This window comes from Gopherus flavomarginatus, chromosome 4 (assembly GCF_025201925.1).
Source record: "Gopherus flavomarginatus isolate rGopFla2 chromosome 4, rGopFla2.mat.asm, whole genome shotgun sequence".
NCBI lineage: Eukaryota > Metazoa > Chordata > Testudines > Testudinidae > Gopherus > Gopherus flavomarginatus.
The window spans coordinates 86,494,553-86,517,129 of record NC_066620.1 but is presented as its reverse complement, the minus strand read 5'-3'; the positions used below and the strand labels follow the sequence as shown (position 1 = coordinate 86,517,129).

Sequence of the window (22,577 nt, the reverse complement as noted above, 5' to 3'; positions counted from 1 at the left end):
AATGAAAATCTCAGATGTAAAATCCTCATACAATAAAAATCACATTTAATATAGGATATTTTCTTATTACTAAGATTGTAAACTGCTGGTTTAGAGTGAGAACCATGGACACGTATTGAAGGCTATTTTTATTGTGTTTTGTGAAAATTTTTGTTATGTACAATTAAATTTCTGAACATTAGTACTGGGAAGTCTTCTAGGGAAGATGACATTTCAGAATCTGTCTGAAATATACTGTATCTTTTTTTTTTTTTGCATTAATCTAAAATTAATAGAACAACTGTGAAGGGCATATGTCATTATGAATTTTGGTAATGTTATTGTAGTTGGTTGGAGTATAGTGTATTACAATGTTAGCCTTTGGGATTCGGCTAATTTGATTCAATATTCCCATTCTGTTTATAACTCAGTTCTAGGAACTAGATTTATGCTCACATTTGCCTCCTGTAATACAAAAATAATCATATTTAAGAGGCTTTAAAAGCTTATTGGAGGATGATGGAATTCTGGGAAGTTCCCCCAGCAGGAATTACATTGACCCCGGAGGGAGTCCTGAAGATTCCCATCAGTGTTTTTCCTTTGTTTGTACTCCCTCTTACTAAATCTTATTTCATAATCACAAATCAAGCAAGTTTCATTTTGAAGATGATAAGGTACATCACATTAAGTACAATTATATATAATTCAAAAAAATTACAAGGAGCTATACTCATTTCCTTGGAATGTCACTGAGACAACTTTAGTTCTAAATGATCCAGGTTTGTATGTTTTTTTTTTTTCCCTCTTAATCTTGATTATGGGATTAGAATGGGGTAAACTTCTATTTCATCTAATTGAATTACACAACATCCTTCAGTTTAGTGAATAATAATAGGGATTACTTAGAAATCCTTTGCTCTAGGGAGCTAGATACATTATGTTCCTTATACTTTACTGTGTATTGATCCTTTGGATGAGACCTTAAAATCTGAGGCCTGGTTTGCTCCAAGTGACCAGTAAAGAGTCCATGCCTCTTTGGTTTTGCTGTGCTGTCCCTTATCAAAAATCGAATGCACTTCAGTGTTCTGTATACTGTTATCTTCACTCTGTAGGTACTTTTCAGAAGTGCTTATGTACATAGTTTCTGAATCTCTTTGGGATCCTTCAAGCTGTAAGCTGCTGTTGTTATTAGTAATAATGGCTGAGATTCTGTGTTGCACCTTAAGCAGAGAACTCGCAGCCCTGTGGAATAGAGGATAGACAAAGGAGGCTTTAAGCCACCTTTCTGCTCTCCCAAATATGGGCTACTCTCAGAGCCAGTGCAGCCCCTGATGTAACTTATGCAGCCGAGGCACTTGCTTTAAGTCATGGCAACCTCCATGGTCTGTTCTATCAATGGTGGCATTGCCAAGAATGAAGCCCTCCTGCCCCTGGCAGACTCCTGTGCCAGGGTCTGTGGAAGTGGCATTGCTCAGAAGGCAGCCTCAACCTGCCCATGCAATGCCTACATCAGGGGAATTGTCTCCTTGCTGGCTCCAGAGCTTTTATGGCTTTTGTACTCTGGCACAGCAGCCGGTTAAATCCCTTGCCTGGCTGCAAGGTTTTAGGTTCATTTTGTATTTTTTAGATGATGTCACTACCATTCCAGTATTTCTTCTGAAGAAATCCACATTGAAGAGAAATTATTTGACCTTTGGACTGCTGGCAGAGGAAGTCTTACAGTGTTTAACATATTTCTACAGTTTGAACACAATTAACCCTGCTCCTTCAAATCTTATAGCTTGTATGGTCTCCATCAAGTGTGGTAACATTTCTCATTTGACCCAGTTATGAAAAGTCTATGAATCAATTAATCATTTCAGTTAAAGTTTTAAATTACACTAAAAGAATCCCAATAAGGAACTGCTAATATTTAAGGAGTATTGTAGAGATAATTAACTTTACTCGTTTCTTTGGTCTTTCACTGAGCCCATTTTTAGTTTTAAGTGTATCAATTTTTTAAACTTGAGTGCGTTATTGAACTCTTATTTCTTGTAAACAAATTTCACAAATTCCTTTACTTCAGTGAATTAAAACCACAATATACGAATAAACATGATGATGCTACGAAGCTCTTTTGCACCTGTGGGGGTAGAGGACAGCAATATCAGAGTTCCCTTGGCCTAAAGTCCTCATCAAGAATCATTCTTATTGTTTGGTGTACCAGTGTGCTTGGTATAGTTTGTGTTACGATGGAATCGTCACTCAGAAGTTCATTTAGATCCTCTAGCGTCTGTGTTTTTAATTTCAACAGCTTGCCCAGGTTGATTCCAGAGCTGTACAGCTTGGTTCTCTCTTCATTCGTGGTCTTACAACTTTGATTATGGCCAATAGTGCCTGTGGCTTTCCAATGAATATGGATGATTTGATGCCCTGGAAGGTGTTTGATGGAAAGCTTTTTCAAGAGAAATATCAGCAGTCACACAGAGGGAGTTCTTTGGAGGAGCTCTTGGAGGGCAATGTGAGTATATACATATCCCTTTCGAAAGTCATACATTCTTACTTGAAAAACTGTACCCATCAATATTTTTTATTTTAAGATGGAGGCTTTCATTGGTCTCATTTCATCCTTTTCCCCTCCCCGCCCTTCCCCAACTGACCTCCTCTGCCTGTGGCCCCCATACAAGTAAAATTAATGTTGAGGCTACTGGGGAGGTTACAGTTTTACTTTTATTATTGCTCGTCTGTTTAAAAAATGAGAATTACAAAATGTGTTGCAGTTTCTGATATTAAAGTGTTTCTGAGAACTTCTGCCATAAAGATTTCAGAGGAATTCATAAAGGTTCCTTAATAAAGATACTAGAGAAATTATTTTACTGCTTTTTCAGTTTGCTTACTTAGTACATTTGACAGCATTTTGTGTACAGTCAGTTTAACTGTTTTTCCTTTTGTAGCCAGTTAGGCCTCAATCCTGGAACTGATTATGTGGGTGGACCCCTCCTGTCTTAAGCATGATCCCATACAGGTGTAGGGATTTTACCAAGCTGAGTCAGTTGCAGGATTGGTCTACACAGCCTTATCCAAATTGGCCGTTGAAGTCCTGTTGTTTGCGTGCACCTTTCCCACAGCAACAGGAGAGATTAAAAAAATACATTTATATTTTCCTATTTAATTTAAAACCACAAAACATTGGCAGGTCTCAGATTGGTGGTGGACTTAACTAACATATCTACAGTAGGTTTTTTAAAAAAAAGACACCTTTTATTGTAGTCTAAACATTCGCTAAGTGAACAGTTCTGTTGTGAAAAAAGTCAGTCTAGACTCTTGAATATTTAGAGTAGTTTGAATATCTTTTTATTTTTTTTAGTTATGCTTCATATATGGCAGAGAGAGCTCCCAGACTAATAAAATAGTTTTCCAACTTTTCATTTTGAAAGGCAAGGATTCGGACGCATTCCCTAGAGATGCCAGTTTAGCTGTGGACATTGGCAACCCAACAAACTTATGTGATTGATTGTTGCTGCTATTATGGTAGTTTTATAGATACAATTAGTACTTATTTCCTGGCACAACTTGATGTAGTGCTGGGAGCCAAGATCTTTCAGTATTTATTTCTTAGCAGTCTTCCCATACGCATCATAAATCTGATCTACTGAGAACTACAGCATTGCATTCAGAAAATTACTCTATGGTGATATTCCGCTATTGAAAAGGTGAAAAAATTGCTCCTTTCTTCATAAGCACTTTCTGAGCTGCGTCTCCCAAAAATGCATGGGGAGGATTTTAGCATTAATGGGATCTATCCATAGAAATTTGTCAGCATAGATAGAAAAATAAAGCTACAAATTGTAAACAAAATTGTATCAATAATCAGGTTTGTCAACTTAGAAACTTTGGTCGGAAAATTCACTGAAGCTTTGGGTGAGTTGAACACCACCAGGAGCTAGTTAAACCTCTCTAGTTAGTCAGTGGCCATATTGTCAGCCTTTCAACCTTATCAAGTAGCCATTTGAGTTTCCTCTTAGTTAGTGAAGGAATTGTTGTCCCAATGAAAATCAGTTCTGGTTTGTGTGAATCAGCAGACTAGCTTGTAGGCAGAGAATCCCCACCCTTGCACTCTCTCCTAACCTCTACCAGCATTCCAAAATTTTTTAAAAATGGGTAAGTTATTAGGACCTGATCATGTCAAGGTAATTAGTGTCTGCAAATCCCATTTGAATCAGTGGAAGTTCAGGAAATGCAGCACCTTGCTGTATTGGGACCTTAGTTAAATGACTTCTATTTGTCCTCTGGACAACTGGACTTTTCCATCAAAACAGGATTCCATAGGATCAAAACAAATCAAGTCTTTTGGCTTATATTTCTCCTTTTTTTTTTAGGCTGGGTTATATTCTATCAATCAACAAATGTTTAAAATATGGCTGAAGATATTGTGCCAAGTGTTTCTTGGGGTGTATGAAGTAAAATGCACAGACTTGATTCTCACTGATTCAGTTTCCATCACTGTAATAAACACAGGCATCTATGCATCATTCCTTATCAAGTTGTCTTAGTCATCGTTGCCTAAGGTAATGGTTAGGTAGGTCTAGTCAGGTCTGTCTGCACAGGCAAGACAGTGTAATAGAGAGCAAAGGATGCAAAGCAATTTACAGAGATGAGTGGAGCAAGAAAAGCAAACTTTATCAAGAAAAGGGGGGAAACAAATATCTTCCTCCCCCCCAAGAATCCTCTTTCATTATGGAATATTTTTAGCTTGCTTTGGTTCGTGAAGAAGACAGACCAAAAGATACTATGAGGCAGGACTTTGATTGCTTTTGATTGCTATTTAGGTGTTATAGTGGTGCTACTCTTGAAAAGAGAAAAAAGACCTACCAAAGTCATTGATTTAAGCCCACTGTCTGCAGGGATCTTTGCACATGCAGTTCCAGAATCTGAAGTCATTCATTTGCAAGGCTTGTGTGGTAAAGAAAAGAACAATTCAGAGCAGACGACGAGGGAATGGATTTATCACAGGTTGGCATCATGTTAATTTTACCAGTAAAGCTGCTGTATTGATGATATCTGTTACCTTTCAACAATTCCCCCAGGCAATTTGTCAATTAAGTAAATCCTGGGAGAACTTGCTGACACTAACTGAAGGAAGAATTTGAGTCAAAGCTTCTTGATTTTAGAAATTTTCATGATTTCCCAAATTTAGGTGAAATAATATTTCCATCCAGCTACAGAGCTAATAAAATGTCTGTATGCAGTAAATACAATAATGATTACTGTCAGAATAATGACTGTTCTTGTACTTACTGACTAAAGCTATTTTGGTTCTGTAGCAATTAGATGACTCAGGATTTCCCATTCTGCTTTCAGGAAGTGTTCTTCAGGGTTAACAGCATTGAAGGGTTTTGAACACACATTTATATTTTTTCACAGCTCAGTCTGTGAATGCTGATGCTTCAAAATACTTTGTAATTATTCTCAATTTAAAGCTTGAATCAGCAGCAGTTCTAATGAGAATTGATGCATTTTAAAAAACTGTTACTGCGCAATTACTTAGCCTTTGTGCCTATTTGTTGATGAAATGCAGATAATAGAAATGGGCATGGTTCTCTTGATTTTATATGTTATCCACACAACAAGAGGAAAGATTTAATCAAGTCTCAGGCATTTGATCATATTTATACACAAATGTAAAAAGAATCCTTTCTTTCCCTCCCCACCCTTTGTTTTGTGTTGTTTGTGTAAGTGGATGGAAGCTTCTTGATAAGCTTGATAAGTGTATGGAGTCTTAAGATATATGTCATGTCCTCTGTACTGAGTGCTTTGGGTTTTTTATTGGTACATCTCTTTTTTCCATTGCCACATTGTTTGGCATTTGGGGGTACATGCTTTTCAAAGACCTGATACTGGATATGCAAAAAAGGATGCATGAAAATGGATTAAGGTGTCTCTATAAGATTCTCTCATCAGTGGCTCATCAAACCACATTAGCACCTACCATGACTTGTTGGATTCATGTTTAACTGTTTCCAGTATGATTTAAAGGCTCCAATGTGGAGAAAGATTTTTTTTTTTTAGACATAGCTGTGTTAACCAAAACTGTGCTATTAACTACCACCATAACAGAGTTTCAGCATGGTTTCTAAACACTTTTGTACGGCTTGTAACTATGATGAGTGTGGATAGAAATTGAGCTAAGAGCACATGAACAGAACCATAGTTAATTATGTTAACTGTGAGAGGGAGGGTACCAACTAGTTTGGAGAAATTAAAATCACACATGAATATTGTGGCACTTCTCTTATAAAATGTTATTTCCAAAAAATGCAGAATAAATTATCTTTTGTTCATAAAATTGTGTATATAATCAATATCAACTGATAAATATTTTTCTTTAGAAATGCAAGAAGGAGGAAGGGAATGTAGCTTCCAGCAAGCACACACAACTTCTTTTGTTCCACCGTATCATAGTCGGAACAGGGGATTCCAGTGGAGAGGTCCTCAATCTTACTTTTATGGGTCTGAGGCCCAACCTTCAGGTAAAAAATCAATATAAAAATAAATAGAATTGGCCCTGCCAAAGGCATATGACTGTGTCCGTGCCTAAATTTACATCATGTATTTGTACATTATGATTATGATCCTGCACCCATAGTAATAAATGGCAAAACTCCACTGCATCAATGAGATTTGTGTATTAGTATTAGCTGAAGCTAAACCTACAAGTTACATATAGAATTTCGTTATGACCCAGTGTTTTCACTCATTTGTAACTTTTGGAAAAATTCTTCTGTGGGGCTGAAAATTCTCATATTTGGTCTCCGTTGAATTGTTTTAGAAAGTTTTAGTAATTTTCAATTTCCACAATAGCATAGATGTGTCTAGCTTGTGCCTTTAGTTTCAAATCCTAACTCATACCATAATTGAGAAGCCCTTGACCACATGCGTAACGTTAAGATTTAAAGGCAAGCTGTGCTCTTTCTTGGTAAGAGTTGACCATAAATCACTCACCAGCAACACCTGTTGGTTGAACACAAGAGGCATTTAAAAGAAGCTAAGATCAATGCCCCTGGTAGGAAACAGGTTGTGGTGACATTGCAAGAAGGAGGGAAAAAGTTGTCGGGTCAGGAGGCATCTGTGTGGAGTTTGGAGAAACCAAGCATAGGAAGAAGGAAAATCATCCAAAACAGACTAAATATTTTCTTCGGGCTGCAGTATAGCAATGTAAACCTGAGTTTCTTCTACATTTTTAGTTTTGCTTTCTAAAGAAGTTTGGTAAAGTGATTGGTTAAAAAAAAAAAACATTTAAATGCATTTGGTCTCCTGTGGCACAGGATAGATAATGTGATACCTATTATTAAACCCACAAACAAAATGGTTTGGCATGGCCTGTATAGGTGAGGCCAAAATATAAGACCTTGCTGAGTAACTTGGTTATAAGCAGAATCAAAACTGACACCCCTGTCTTAATGATTCTGTTCTAGGAGGCGTATAATTCAGGGTCCAGCCACACAGGGATCTTATTGCAAAATGTATTCCATAGTAACAGCACTGGGTCATGTAAAGCATGATGAAGTAGCATTATTAAAACCCAGTTTGGCCTTTTCTACAGAGGTGAAACCAAACCATGTTATAACACTCTCAAGAGACTATTGTAACATGATTCTCCAATGTGATCAAATTTCCTATGTATATGTAAAATAGGTTTACTAGAGAAATGAGTGAGGGATTCTGTGGAAAAATAGTGTGAGATCATGTAAATAAAGACTCAAAATGCATGCTCAAAAGTGAGGTGTGGGAGCAGAATTAAGGTTGCCTATTTCCTAATTTTTCAGTTTGCAAATTGATAATGTTCTTTTAGCTCTGTGTGTGTGTGTGTGTGTGTGTGTGTGTGTGTGTGTGTGTGTGTGTGTGTGTGTGTGTAATGTCAGTTTTAAAAAAAAACCGCAGACAACAAAAATTCCATCATGTGGCATCATATAGACACCCACATGGGTCATCAGCAGAGTCAGAACCTTTAGTCCCACCACTCACACCTTTGCCTCTTGAGCTAATGGCATATCTGATAGCAAGAATCGTAGAATATCAGGGTTGGAAAGAACCTCAGGAGGTCATCTAACCCAACCCCCTGCTCAAAGCAGAACCAGTTCCCAACTAAATCATCCCAGCCCAGGCTTTGTCAAGCCTGACCTTAAAAACCTCTAAGGAAGGAGATTCACCACCTCCCTAGGTAACCCATTCCAGTGCTTCACCACCCTCCTAGTGAAAAAGTTTTTCCTAATATCCAACCTAAACCTCACCCACTGCAACTTGAGACCAATACTCCTTGTTCTGTCATCTGGTACCACTGAGAACAGTCTAGATCCATCCTCCTTGGAACCTGCTTTCAGGTAGTTGAAAGCAGTTGTCAAATCCCCCCTCAGTCTTCTCTTCTGCAGACTAAATAATCCCAGTTCCCTCAGCTACTCCTCATAAATCATGTGTTCCAGCCCCCTAATCATTTTTGTTGCCCTCCGCTGGATTCTTTCCAATTTTTCCACATCCTTCTTGTAGTGAGGGGCCCAAAGCTGGACACAGTACTCCAGATGAGGCCTCACCAATGCTGAATAGAGGGGAATGATCACATCCCTCCATCTGCTGGCAATACTCCTACTTATACAGCCCAAAATGCTGTTAACCTTCTTGGCAACAAGGGCACACTGTTAACTCATATCCAGCTTCTGGTCCACTGTAACCCCTAGGTCCTTTTCTGCAGAACTGCTGCCTAGCCACTCATTGCCTAGTCTGTAGTGTATGAGATTCTTCCGTCCTAAGTGCAGGACTCTGCACTTGTCCTTGTTGAACCTCATCAGATTTCTTTTGGCCCAATCCTCTAATTTGTCTAGGTCCCTCTGTATCCTATCCTACCCTCCAGCATATCTAACACTCCTCTCAGTTTAGTGTCATCTGCAAACTTGCTGAGGGTGCAATCCACGCCATCCTGCAGATCATTAATGAAGATATTGAACAAAACCGGCCCAGGACCAACCTTGGGGCACTCGGCTTGATACCGGCTGCCAACTAGACCTCGAGCTGTTAATCACTACCCATTGAGCCCAACAATCTAGCCAGTTTTCTATCCACCTTATAGTCCATTCATCCAATCCATACTTTTTTAACTTCCTGGCAAGAATACTAATACTGTGGGAGACCATATCAAAAGCTTTGCTAAAGTCAAAGTATATCACGTCTTGCTGCTTTCCCCATATCCACAGAGCTGGTTATCTCGTCATAGAAGGCAATCAGGTTGGTCAGGCATGACTTGTCCTTGGTGAATCCATGCTGACTGTTCCTGATCACTTTCCTCTCCTCTAAGTGCTTCAAAATTAATTCTTTGAGGACCTGCTTCATGATTTTCCAGGGACTGAGGTGAGGCTGACTGGTCTACAGTTCCCCAATCCTCCTCCTTCCCTTTTTTAAAGAGCAGGTTGTCATCCTCTGTGTGGAACAGCACTAGAGGGATGAGATATGCATTTTGCCAGTGGGTTTCACAGATATTTGCCGACAGCAGAGAAATGGTGGGAGTCAAGAAAGTTGGGTGCCATTCCAGGCTCTGGAGGGAGTGAAGAGTGCTCCTGTTCCTTCCCCATCCAGGCTTCTTGTCCCATTCCCCTTACCTACCCAGTCCCAGTCCTCGGGCTTCTTTTCCCTGTCTTTTTGCCTTACCAGTTCTAGTCTTCCTCTCCAAACTTGCTATTTGAGTCCGAATCTCCCTCTCACTTCCAGTCTTTCCTCCTCCCCACACCCAGTCTCAGTCTCCTTGCCCAATCAATCCTAATCTCCCTTCCCCTGATATTCCTAGCCTTTCCTCCCAGCCTTCTAGCTAAAACAGTCAGAGTTCTCACCCTTACATACCCCCCAAGTCCCAGGCTCACCAGACTCCTTATCTCAGTCTACTCCTGTCCATCCCTCTGTCTGATTTTTGTCTACTCTGCGTTTGAATAATCATCTGCAGTCCCTCTCCATGCTGTCTGGGTGGCAACAGGGGCGTGACTGTTAGAACAGGAGAGACAGACTCCCTGCTCTCAGTTCTAGTACCCCACTCCTGGCCCACGGCAGCCATTACAGGGAAAGTCAAGCTTTGCCCCTGCAGTCCTAGGCTGGAAGAAGCATGCTTAGTTGCTCTGTGGGGATGGCACATGCATGGTATGGTCAACCTTAATTCAGCTCCCTTGTGTGTATGCATTATAGTACAGTCTTTAATTACATAATCACATTAGAAATTAGAGATGGAGGAAGTAGCTTTTTCCATACAACCCTTGTGCATGGAACACCCATTTATAGCTAATACACTATCATTGTCTCTTCATTCACACCCTCCTGAAGACCCATTTCTGCCTACAGTAAGTAAATAAAGTTCTTAAGCATAGCATAGAAGTGCCTCATAATCTTTAATCTCAAAACACCCCTGTGTTATCCCCCCTATAAAATGAACTAAGGCACAGGGAGACTAAGTGGCTTGTCCAGGGTTACACAGGGAGTCTGTAATGGAGCATGGATTTGAACCCAGGTCTTCCAAAGGCACAGGCTAACGCTCAAACCAGAGCACCAGCACCATCTTTCCTCTATATCAGGGGTTGGCAACCTTTCAGAAGTGGTGTGCCGAGTCTTCATTTATTCACTCTAATTTAAGGTTTCATGTGCCAGTAATACATTTTAATGTTTTTAGAAGGTCTCTTTCTATAAGTCTATAATATATAACTAAACTATTGCATGTAAAGTAAATAAGGTTTTAAAAATGTTTAAGAAGCTTCATTTAAAATTAATTAAAATGCAGAGCCCCCTGGACCGGTGGCCAGGACTCAGGCAGTGTGAGTGCCGCTGAAAATCAGCTTGTGCGCCGCCTTCAGCACCCGTGCCATAAGTTGCCTATCCCTGTTCTATACAATACCTATTGAATCCATTCAGTCTCTCTTCCTACACGTAGGGGTTTTCCCTGCAGTACATGTTCTATTATATTGTCCAGTCTAGTTTTAAATCCCGTATTTGCAGATTTGTGTTGGCTATACAGTTATACAATAAGTGTAATTCAGGTGCTAAAATTGCAGCTCACAGGATATGTATACACAGCAATTAAACATCCACAGCTAGCCTGTGCCAGCTGACTCAGGCTCACGGGACTCGGTCTCCAGGGATTCATCGCTGTGTAGACTTCTGTGCCTGCACTGGAGCCTGAGCTCTGGGACCATCCCATCTCAAAGGGTCCTAGAGCCTGGGCTCCAGTCTGAGCCCAAAGGCTACGCAGCAATGAAACAGCCCCACAGCCTGAGCCCCACGAGCCATAGGTACAGACTTCTGCTGGCACTGGTGGGTGCTCGACCCTCCTCTGTCCCTGGCGTCGCCCTGACTCCACCCCTGCTCCACCCCCATTCCAACACCTTCCCCAAAGTCCCCGCCCCAGCCCCACCTCTTCCTCGCCTCCTCCCTTGACTGTGCCATGTTCCCACTCCTCCTTCCTCCCTCCCCCATCCTGGAGCTTATTATGCCATGAAACAGCTGTTTTGCGGCAGCAAGCACTGGGAGGTAGACGGAGAAGCAGGGACATGGAGCACTCAGGGAAGGAGGCAGAGCTGGGGAGGGGAGCTTGGCTGCTGGTGGGTACAGCGCACCCACTAATTTTTCCCCGTGGATGCTCCAGCCTCAGAGAACCCACGGAGTCAGCACCTATGTCACAGGCCCAAGTCAGCAGGCACGGACCAGTGGCTGGTGTCTAATTGCTGTGTAGACATACCCATAGAGTCCTGAGCTGAAGGTAGCTAACTGCCCTCCTCTTGAATTTAGAGATGTAGCTAATGGAGACTATGGGTCCCAGCAAGCAATGCACCATCCTGATCTGAGAGCAATCACTCCATTTAAGAGAGAATGTTGCATGATGGTAGTAATAGTCTCAGTGGATCACACCTCCATACTAAACTCAGCCACAAGCTACTCTGTTTTTCACATATTTGGTGTGAGCTGCAGGCTCCCAAGGTGTACACAAAGCAGTATTTGTTGAACAAATCTTGGGCACCCTAGGTCTCCATCTACTCTGGGTTGGGAATTGTGCGACTTGTATTGTTTTGTTGTTGTTGAGTTTACTGTTTAAAAAATACACAGTTTAAAACTGAAGCTGTTGCTAAATTTGCTTTAAAGATAGTTTGACCCCATTTAACTAAGTTAGCCTAAACCAGTTTAGGTAACAGAGTTTCTTGCTCCATGTAGACAGAGCCACATGGCATATTTCCAAACAAAACTTCATTAATTATTAAGATTGCAAATGTGATTCAAAACAGGACACACTGTACCTTTCTGCACATCACTAAAAATAAACAAAACACTGAGAACTATAGAAATCACAAGCGAAGGATACGTAAACAGTTCTGTCACTAACCTCGGTACTCTTACTAATAAACAGAAAAATTCTCATTGATCAGTATGCAAACCACTATTCAAACAACCTTAATTCTATTCCTGTGCAAAACACAATTAACAAAATCTAAATCAAACTTATCCATCCATTACTCAACTCTTTCATAACAGCATATAAAATCTTCAGTATCTTCCTTTTATTCATACAGGGGTTATACACAGTCTGACCGTTTATGCATTCACAACAGCTTTCTGTCTTATTTGTGTCTGGCTCTGGCTCTACAATTTTATTATGCATAGTGACTCTTGCACTGGTACTGGGAAACTTGTCTAAAGAAACAGAAAAGGCCATTGCCTCAGTGAGCCAAAGATGTGGGAAAGGGAATTGAGAGTAGAGCTGGGCAACATTTTTTTCCTCAGTAATTTATTCACTGAAAAATGCAATTTCAGGTCAAGCAAAGGAGTTCTTTGCAAATTTGTGTCAAGTTCATCAAATAGTTTTGACCTAGCCAAAACCATCAAAACTGTTTGTTAATGTTGAAAAATTTTGCTGTGACTGTCGGACATTTTGACAAAAGCAAGCCAAGGATCACAAAATGAGGAAGTGTCCACTTCCCTCATAAGCTTTATCCCAGTGGTTATTAACCAGCACTCACCTGGGATGTGGGAGACCCAGGTACAGTTTCCCCCCTCTGCCCGCTGTGGAGAAGGAATTTGAACTTGGGTCTTTCCTCATTGTATGAGAGTGTGCTAGCCACTGGGCTATGGGATATTCTGGCATGGAACTTTCTTATTCTCTTGAAGCTCTTCCACTTTTTATAAATAATTAAGTAGTCTTTGGAGCAGGGACTTGAACTTGGGTCTGCCACATCCTAGGTGAATAACTGAATTGCCACTGTGAATGGCAGTGAATCATCATTGAGCCAGGGAAAGCGAGTGAGAATGAGTCTATAGCCTGGTAGTTAAGACACTCACGTGTGCAAACTCAACAAATCACATTCCAGGACATGCAACAGCTGTACTGCAGGGCCTTAGTTTATAGCATGGTTTTGTAAAATGTTTTATGACATAGTGAGATCTTGTCAACACTAGCCAAGGCCACCATCATGGTAATGTCTTGCTCACAAGAATTGTTTAAACATTCTTCCGGCTAACACAGTTTGAACTGTAGTGACAACGAGATCTGATTGTACTTCATTACTGAAGTAAGGGCTGGTCTTCACACAGTTTTTATACTGTTTTGCCTATATAGTTTAAGTAGTACAATCAGGGCCGGTGCAACCATTTAGGCAAACTAGGTGGCTGCCTAGGACGCCTAGTGGTTGGAGATGCCTAAAAGTCCCCTCAGGCGAGGAGGTGGAGTGGAGGTGAGCTGGATCGGGGGGACGCGCGGGGAGGGTTGCCCGCAGTAACGGGTGTGCACAGGGGAACAGCTCCCCGCCCCAGCTTACCTCCACTCTGCCTCCTCCACTGAGCACACAGCCCAGCTCTAAGTCTCCTCCAATCAGCTCCGCAAGCCTGGGCGGGGAGGAGAATTAGAGCAGCGCCGGCATGCTCAGTGGAGGAGGTGGAGCCGAGGTGAGCTGGGGCGGGCTACCCAGGCAGGGTTCGCTGCCGTGGCGGGGGTGGGGGAGGGGGGGGAAGTCTCCCCAGGCAAGGTTAGCTGCCGTGGTGGGGGGGGGGGGGGGGGAAGTCTCCCTGGGTGGGGTTAGTTGCCGTGGGGGCATGTGGGGGGGAGAGGGGTTATCTGCTGTGGTGGGGGTGGGGTTAGCTGGGTAGGGGGGTGCAAGGTGGAAGTTTTGCCTAGGGCGCAAAACTTCCTTGCACCGGCCCTGAGTACAATCACCTACAGTTGGTGCAGTTGTACTGACGTAAAGGTGCTTATTTATGTCAGTGTTACTCACATTTAGGATAAAATTGAGATGTAGATTAAAGGAATACAAAAACTGTAGATAAGTCCTAAGTATCACATTGTCCTTTCCTTAACTGGTACAACCTAGTCTGCGGACCATACTGTATGTCCAACTACAGTTCCAAGTAATTGACTGTATTAGTATTAAAAGTGAAGATTTATGCAGATAGCTGGCATAGTGTCTTTAAGAAGAGCAAGTCCACCATTAACTTTAGCCACCTAAATTTAAAAAATGTTGACCTTCATTGAATACCAACTGAACTATTTTGAAATGGATGTAGAATAAGAAATAGTGAAGAGTTGTGGCAGTAACAGAGGGGAAAATGTTCTTTTTTCAAAATACACCTCAGTGGGTTGTTTCTTAAATACTGTCATCAGTAAGTTATTTTCCTGCTTGAATGTTAAGAGGAAAATATTTTATTTCCCCTTTCACACTCCAGGTAGAGGACATCGAGACCAGAGGAGACATCGAGGCCAGAGAAGAAGGTTCCAGCTTGCCCCCCGGTAAATAATAGAACTACGGTGACTGCAGAAGGTCTACAATGGGTTTGAATGAGAGGATAATATTCCTCCCATAGATAGTATCTTTTCCTCCAAAAGCAAAGATTCAAGGGGCTTTACAGAGTGGCTGAGCACCTGCAGCTTCCAATGATTTCACCCGAAGCTGTGAGTACTCAGCCCATTATGTCCTTTCCACACTAAGATTGAGCTAACTTTATTTGGAGAATGGTTTCACTAACTACTGTAAAATCAGTGTCGAGGGATCTGGTTACTGCTTGGCACTATCCAATTATGGTTTTAAAAAAAACACACATTCCCGTTTATATAGGAAAGTCCAAATCAAGTTTTAACAGTGCTAGACCACTCATATAATATAAGTAGATCTTTCCAATATAGTTTTACATTGCGGACAAAAACGTAGTGTGATGTCCCCATTAAGAACAGTGTACAGTACATATGCTGTGTCAGTTCTTGAATTAGAAGGCTACTGTTGGTTTTGCCATACTCTTCTTACTGTAGCCTGCTGAAAAAGTTGGAACATGACATCACTTTTTTTAAACTTCACTTACCAGTGAAACACTGGTACTTACTTCCCTGCTGGAATTCATTGCTGACTTATAAGTGCCAACAGCACTTCCTTGCAGCTTAGGAGGGGAACAACTCTGCACATCCAGGCTATTTCTAAATCTTTATCATGTCTGCCTCCTAAGTATTTCTGAGATCATCCTGTTCTGTTTGTCTAGACCACTAAAACTCTCATCCAGGCCCTTATTAACTTCAGAATTAGAGTTCTTCAAGTGATGGTACCTCTATTGTATTCCACTGTGGGGTTACACACATGCACCGGGTGCTCAGAGCTGGAGAATTTGAAAGTAGTGTCTGTTGGTCTGGCTTAGACCCTGGTTCACTTGTTGCCTCGGTCCGAGGGTATAGAGGGCTGGATGGACCAACCATTTCTCCATTTCCTTCTCACAACCATATGGTCCGAGTCGGAAGCTCCAGTGTCCGTAGCTTTGGCTTCGTCCTCCAAAATAAGAATTAGATTTAGCTTTGTAAATAGTTTTTAACAGTTTTTATAGTTTAGCATTTTATAGATCTGTTAGTGTTTAGATGTAGTCTCTTTAGGGAAACCTCCCCACCTCTCTTGTACCCCATTTGGGTACTGGACCATGCCTAGGAATCCAGGCTTCAGACCCTGCGCTTCTGCCTGTGATCCTTCTCGATGAGTAGTGACCACCAGCACGGCCTCTACTGCCTTGGGGAATCTCACATTGCAGCAAGGTGCAATATCTGCCAATCATTCCCCAGCCGTACCCGAGAAGGGCGGAACTTTGTCTCTGCAAATGCAGATATATTTCATTTAATTTTACAGCACAGTTTCAGTGACAGAAATGTAAGCCATGCATGCTCAGTGTGGCACTCTGTCCCCCTTGGGTGGTGGCCCTGTGCAACTACATGCAGGGTGCCAAGTCATCACATTAGACAGCACTAAATCCCCATTGTTTTATTTTTTGCTTGACAGGTTTGTTTGTTGTTTTTGTTTTGATTTTTGCTTGTGTCTTTGGGGCAGGGAGGGAGGACCAAAAGCATTTTCCATCCTAGGTGACAAAACACTTAGGACCGGCTCTGGTTAAGACAGCTGAGGTTTTTTTAGACCAGGCAGTAGAGGCTGATGCATGAAGATCCAGAGGCCCACCCAAGGACATCAGTGTTGCATAAATATTTCTTTTAACAACCAAATGAATTAATTTTGGACAAAGCAATTACAATCATTGCTAAATAAATATATAATGATGGAGCACATAAGTGTTACCAACACCATACTGGTTAACAGATATTACAAGTACTATCCTGAAGCTTTTTTTTTTTTTTTAATTTATGGAAGAAAATGTTTGTTTTGGAATTCACATAAACATATTTTTTTAAATTTTCCACATGCCTACCCAGTCAGTGTAAAACAGTCAGAAGTACTTTACTTAACTGCTGCCTTCAGGGAAAAACATTAGGTACTAACTATAAAATTCTTCATTAAAAAATGAAGCATACAAATTGTATCCAGAAGCAAAAATGCCTTAATTGTCAACAACACTGTGGTCATATAGAAAATGGGTGAAGAGTTAAAAACTAGTTATCTCATTGCTGGTCTGTAGCCCAATAACTTAACTGAAAATTGTCTTCATCCATGTCATCTTCAACTGCTTGATATTTTCCTTAGCTTTCTCATAATCTTTGGATTGAATTGGCTCAAGAGGATGTTTATTAAACTGATAATCACTCTTTTCCATTTATGTATTTTGGAGCCACTCTGTCTTTATTTTTGTATTGAAACATTTTTAATACATTAAGATGTATAGTAATCTCCCTTTGTGTTAATGAAGAGGCTATTGCAGTTACTTGAATATTCCTTGATGATCCATATCACAAATTTTGTTGAGAAGTTTTCCACCCATCATGCAAAGGAGTTCCCTTCCTATGTTTTAGGTCTGATAAGAATTAGTAATTTAGTCACTGACCATGTTAAACACAGCAGTCCTTGACCTGACTCTTGATAAACAGCCATTGATTCGGATACCGAGAATGCATAGCTCAAGGTTCTGTCCTCTTTTCAATCCCTATCTAGCATTGAAATAAGAACAATATTTTTTCCAAATTGTTTATCACTGGTATCTTCCCAAATTCTGTGAAGCAGCACGAAAATATCTTGCTTACCGTTCTGACAGTTTTGTATTTTGTCATATGTATATTTAGCTACTGCCACACTGTATTATTTTAGGCCCCAGTCCAGCAGTAGACTTTGCAGGGTCAGACTTCCAATGAAGTCAGTGGGATACCCCTTGGGCAGACCCTTGCACCTGCACGGAGTCAATTGCAAGACCAGGGTCTTTATGTTAATCATTTGTATGGAAAGTTCTGGACCCAGATTATTTTCTCTTTAATTTTTGTTAGGTTTTTTAGTATCTTGTTCTTATCTCCTTTGATGCCAGTATTTTCTTACTATCATCATCAACACTGATTTTACTAGTAAAGCCACTGCATCTGATATGTTTCTTGTTTTAAGTATAGTTTTGCAGATAGTTTTTATATCCAGGATCTGTTTTGCAGATGATGGTAAAAATAAATGTTTAGTTAACCTAAGCTCCCAAAGCAGGGACTGGATTCTACAGTGTTTACTCTGGCACTAAAGCCAAGAGAAGTTTTGCCTGGGTAAGGATTGAATGACAGATAGTTAACTGGATTAATGATACATAGATTTTTAAGGCCAGAAGCGACCATTATGATCATTTAGTCTAACCCCTTCATAACATAGGCCATAAAATTTCATTCTGCATTAAAAGCATAATTTCTGGCTGAGCTGGGGCAATTAAAAAAAAAAAAAAAAAAAGTCCCGTCTTGATTTAAAGACTTCAAGAGATGGAGAATCTACCATGTTCCTAAGTAAATTGCTCTACTGATTATTATCCTCATTGTTAAAAATGTTTGCTTTTTTTCCCAGTCTGAATTTGTCTAGTTTCAGCTAGAACTTGTTAAACCTTTTTCTGCTAGAATAAAGAGCCCCCTACTATCAATAATCTCTCCGTGTATTTGCTTAGAAACTGTGATCAAGTTACCTCTTCATCTTTTTGCTAAGTTAAATAAAGCTAACGATCCTGTTGATACTCTTAATATCATCATACCTTTATTCATCTAATCCCTGAGTGAATACAGTTTTTCCTTTAAGCAGTAATGGTATAGCCACAGAATCATGGAAATGTAGGTCTGGAAGGAACCTCAAGAGGTCATCTAGTCAATCCTCCCGCCGCAGAGGCAGGATCAAGTATACCTAGACCAGTGTTTTTCAAATTGGGGTCGCCACTTCTGTAGGGAAAGCCCCTGATGAGCCGGGCCAGGCTGGTTTGTTTACCTGCCTTGTCCACAGGTCCAGCGCATCGCGGCTCCCACTGGCCCCAGTTTGCCACTGCAGGCCAATGAGGGCTGCTGGAAGCGGCGGCCAGTAAGTCCCTCACCCCGCACAACTTCCAACAGCTCGCATTGGCCTGGAGCAGCGAACCGCGGCCAGTTGGAGCCATGATCGGCCGGACCTGCAGACGGGGCAGGTAAACAAACCGGCCCGGCCCGTGTGGGCTCTCCCTACACAAGTGGCAACCCCAGTTTGGGAAACACTGACCTAGACCATCCCTGACAGGTGTTTGTCTAACCTGTTCTTAAAAACCTGCAATGATGGGGATTCCACAACCTCGGTAAACTATTCCAGTATTTAACTATCCTTGTATTTAGAAAGGTTTTCCTAAAATCTAACCTAAATCTCCCTTGCTGCAGATTAAGCCCATTGCTTCTTGTCTTACCTTCAGTGAACGTGGAGAACAATCGATCACCATCCTCTTTATAACAGCCCTTTACATATTTGAAGGCTGTTATCAGGTCCCTGCTCTGTGTTCTTTTCTCAAGATTAAACATACCCAGTTTTTTAATGCCTCATAGTTCAGATTTTCTAAATATTTTATCATTTTGTTGCTCTCCTCTGGACATATTTCCTAAAACTGCACCTGAACCTGGACAAAGAATTCCAGCCGATGCCTCCCCAGTACCGAGGGGAGCAGAATTACCTCCTTTGTCTTACATGTGACACTCCTGTTAATGCATCCCAGAATGATATTAACCTTTTTCATAACCTCATCACATTGCTGTCTCCTGTTCAATTTGTGCTCCAGTATGACCCCCAGATCCTGTTCAGCAGTATTACCACCTTGTCAGTTATTCCCTGTTTTGTAGTTGTGCGTTTGATTTTTTTCCTTCTAGAGTGTAGTACTTTGCACTTGTCTTTATTGAATGTCGTCTTGTTGATTTCAGACCAATTCTCCAATTTATCAAGCTTGATTTGAATTTTAATCCTGTCCTTCAACGTGCTAGCAATCCCTCCTTGCTTGGTATCATCCACAGATTTTAGAAGCATAATCTCCACTCCATTATCCACGTTATTTTTAATGAAAGTATTGAATAATACCAAACACAGGACAGATGCCTGTGGATTCCACTAGATACATCACCCCAGTTTAACAGCGAATCATTGATAGTCACTCTTTGAATTTTCCGAACAGTTGTGCGCTCACTATATAGTAATTTCATCTACACCACGTTCCCGTAGTTGAGAACATCATGTGGCACTGTGTTAGAAGCCTTACTAAATTCAAGATAAATCACGTCTACTGCTCCCCTGCGTCCACTAGGCCAGTAACTCTGGCAAAAGAAGGAAAATAAGGTGATTTGGCATGATTTCCTCTTGACAAATACATGTTAGCTGTTGCTTTTCACCCTATTATTCTCTAGGTGCCTACAAATTGATTGATTGATAATTTGTCCCAGTATCATCCCAGGTATGGGAGTTAGTCTTACGCCTGGTCTGCACTTAATGTTTGGATTGAGATACCTATGGCATCAGGAGGTGTGAAAAATCCATACCCCTGAGCACTGAAGCTGTGCTGACCTAACCCGCAGTGTAAATGCAGCAAGGTCAATGGAAGAATGCTTGCATTGACCTTGCTACTATCGTTTGGGGAGGTGGCTTTCCCCATAGTGTAGGCATGGCCTGACTAGTCCGTTATTCCCTAGCATCTCTTTGTTCCCATTTTTAAAGATAGTTACTATGTTTGCCCTTCTCCAGTCCTCTGGGACCTCATCCTTTGTCCATGAGGTCTTGAAGATAATTGGTTCTGAGATTGCTTCAGTTGGTTCCTTAAGTTTCCTCATGTTAATTTGGTCAGGCCATGATGACTTGAATTCAACTAACTTATTAAAATATTCTCTAATGTGTTCTTTCCCTGTTCTGGCTTGTGTTCCTTCCCCATTGTTGTTATTGTGTTAGGTGTCTGGTCACAATTAACCTTTTTAGTAAAAACTGAAGCAAAATAGGCATTAAACACCTCAACCTCCTTGGATTTGTCTGTTATTAGCTCTCCTTCCACTAAATGGCTCTCCTTCACTTTCCTTTGTCTTTTTTGCTCCTTAGTATTTATAGAACTTCTTCATATTGCCTTTCATGTTCCTTGCCAGGTGTAACTCATTTTGAACCTTAGTCTTTCTGTTCTGTTGTTCTCATCTTTAGCAATTTGTCCATGTCTTCAATTTTTATAGGATTCCTTTTTCATTTTCAGGTTATTAAGAGCTCCTGATAGAGCTATATTGGCCTCTTCTTCCCGTCTTTCCTTTGCTTTGGGATAGTTTGCTGTTGTGCCTTTAATAATGTCTCTTGAGAAGCTGCCTGAACTCCTTTTCCCTTTAGATTTTCTTCCCATGGGACCTTACCTACCAGTTCTCTGAATTTGTTATTAAAGACTGGGTTTTTTTAAATTCATTTTACTTATTCTACTGCTCTCATCCCTTCATTTCTTTAGAATAATGAAATCTATTGTTTCATGACCACTTTCAGCCAAATGGCCTTCAACCATCAGATTCTCAACCAATTCCTCTGTTAGTCAGAATAAACTCTAAAATGGCTGCCTCCCAGTTACTTCCTCCTTCTTCTAAAATATGACGTTGTCCTCAGCACATGCCAAGAAATTTGTGTATTGCTGTATGTTTTCCAACAGAACTCTGGTTAGTCAAAATCCTCCATTACTACCAGGTCTTGTGTTTTGGATGTTTCTGTCACTTGTTCTAGAAATGCCTCGGCTATCTTCTCCTGATTTGATGGTCTATGGTAGACCCCCCCTACCCCTTACCGGGACATCGCCCCCGTTTTTTCCACCTTTTATCTTGACCCAGAGACTTTCAACTGGTCTGTTTTAAAGCAAAAGAAATGATAATATCCAGCAAGTATGATAACAGTGAGAGCAACATTTTCCTATGGATGTTTGAAAAATCTTTGGGAAGTTATAGAACAGGGGTCAGCAACTTTTCAGAAGTGGTGTGCTGAGTCTTCATTTATTCACTCTAATTTAAAGTTTCATGTGCCAGTAATACATTTTAACATTTTTAGAAGGACTCTTTCTATAAGTCTATAATATATAACTAAGCTATTATTTTATGTAAAGTAAACAAGGCTTTTAAAATGTTTAAGAAGCTTCATTTAAAATTAAATTAAAATACAGAGCCCCCTGGACTGGTGGCCAGGACCCAGGCAGTGTGAGTGCCATTTAAAATCAGCTCACGTGCCACCTTCAGCACCTGTGCCATAGGTTGCCTACCCCTGTTATAGAACATCCTGAATCCTTTGTTGTTATTGTTATTATTAATAATAATATTTATATTTTAAGTCCCATAGACTGTCACTAAAATCCAGGCAATAATTCCATAAAACTGATTACTTAACATAACTTTTACATTAGTCATATAATGCTTGTTAGTATTGGAGAGACTTATTCTTCTCTTTTCGTTTCTCCAAATATACTACCGTTTATTTTAAACAGTTTGAGTGAATCAAGGTAAATGCTAACCAGCAATTAGATGTTTTTCTGATTACATGTGGCCTAGTCATCTTCTTTTATGAAAACCTCTCTATATAATGTCATCACTGAACGATGAGTAAAAATATTAAACTCATAGTCAGACTAATGATTGTACCATAGATGTCAGTAAAAACTGCCACAAGAAATCTTACATTAATCAACTCTAGTCTGTAAATACTATAGATTGTATTTTAAGGTAATGGCCCAGCTGTGTGCTAAAGTTCTCCCAGTCCCCCACCCAGAGCTCTACTCCGGGCCCCACTTTGTGGAGGGGTCTCTGGGTGGGAAGTGTTGGGTATAGGAGTCTGTGGGGGGGAGGAGAGGGTTAGAGGGTAATGTGCTGTGGTTTTCAACCTGCGGCCCAGGTGTAACAGTTGAGAACAGGA

At 40.8% G+C, this 22,577-nt stretch overlaps 1 protein-coding gene across 6 annotated transcripts in view; it reads left to right on the top strand.

Moving 5' to 3' along the window:
- The window catches only part of FAM120B (family with sequence similarity 120B), a 169,193-nt gene that overhangs the window by 59,880 nt on the left and 86,736 nt on the right, over nt 1-22,577 (top strand). For all 6 annotated transcript variants that reach the window (XM_050949076.1, XM_050949078.1, XM_050949077.1 and 3 more), the window contains exons 7-10: nt 2,273-2,479; nt 4,863-4,971; nt 6,348-6,488; nt 14,689-14,752. In XM_050949076.1, the coding sequence (XP_050805033.1) occupies nt 2,273-2,479; nt 4,863-4,971; nt 6,348-6,488; nt 14,689-14,752 (521 nt within the window). The remainder of the gene's footprint in view (nt 1-2,272; nt 2,480-4,862; nt 4,972-6,347; nt 6,489-14,688; nt 14,753-22,577) is intronic.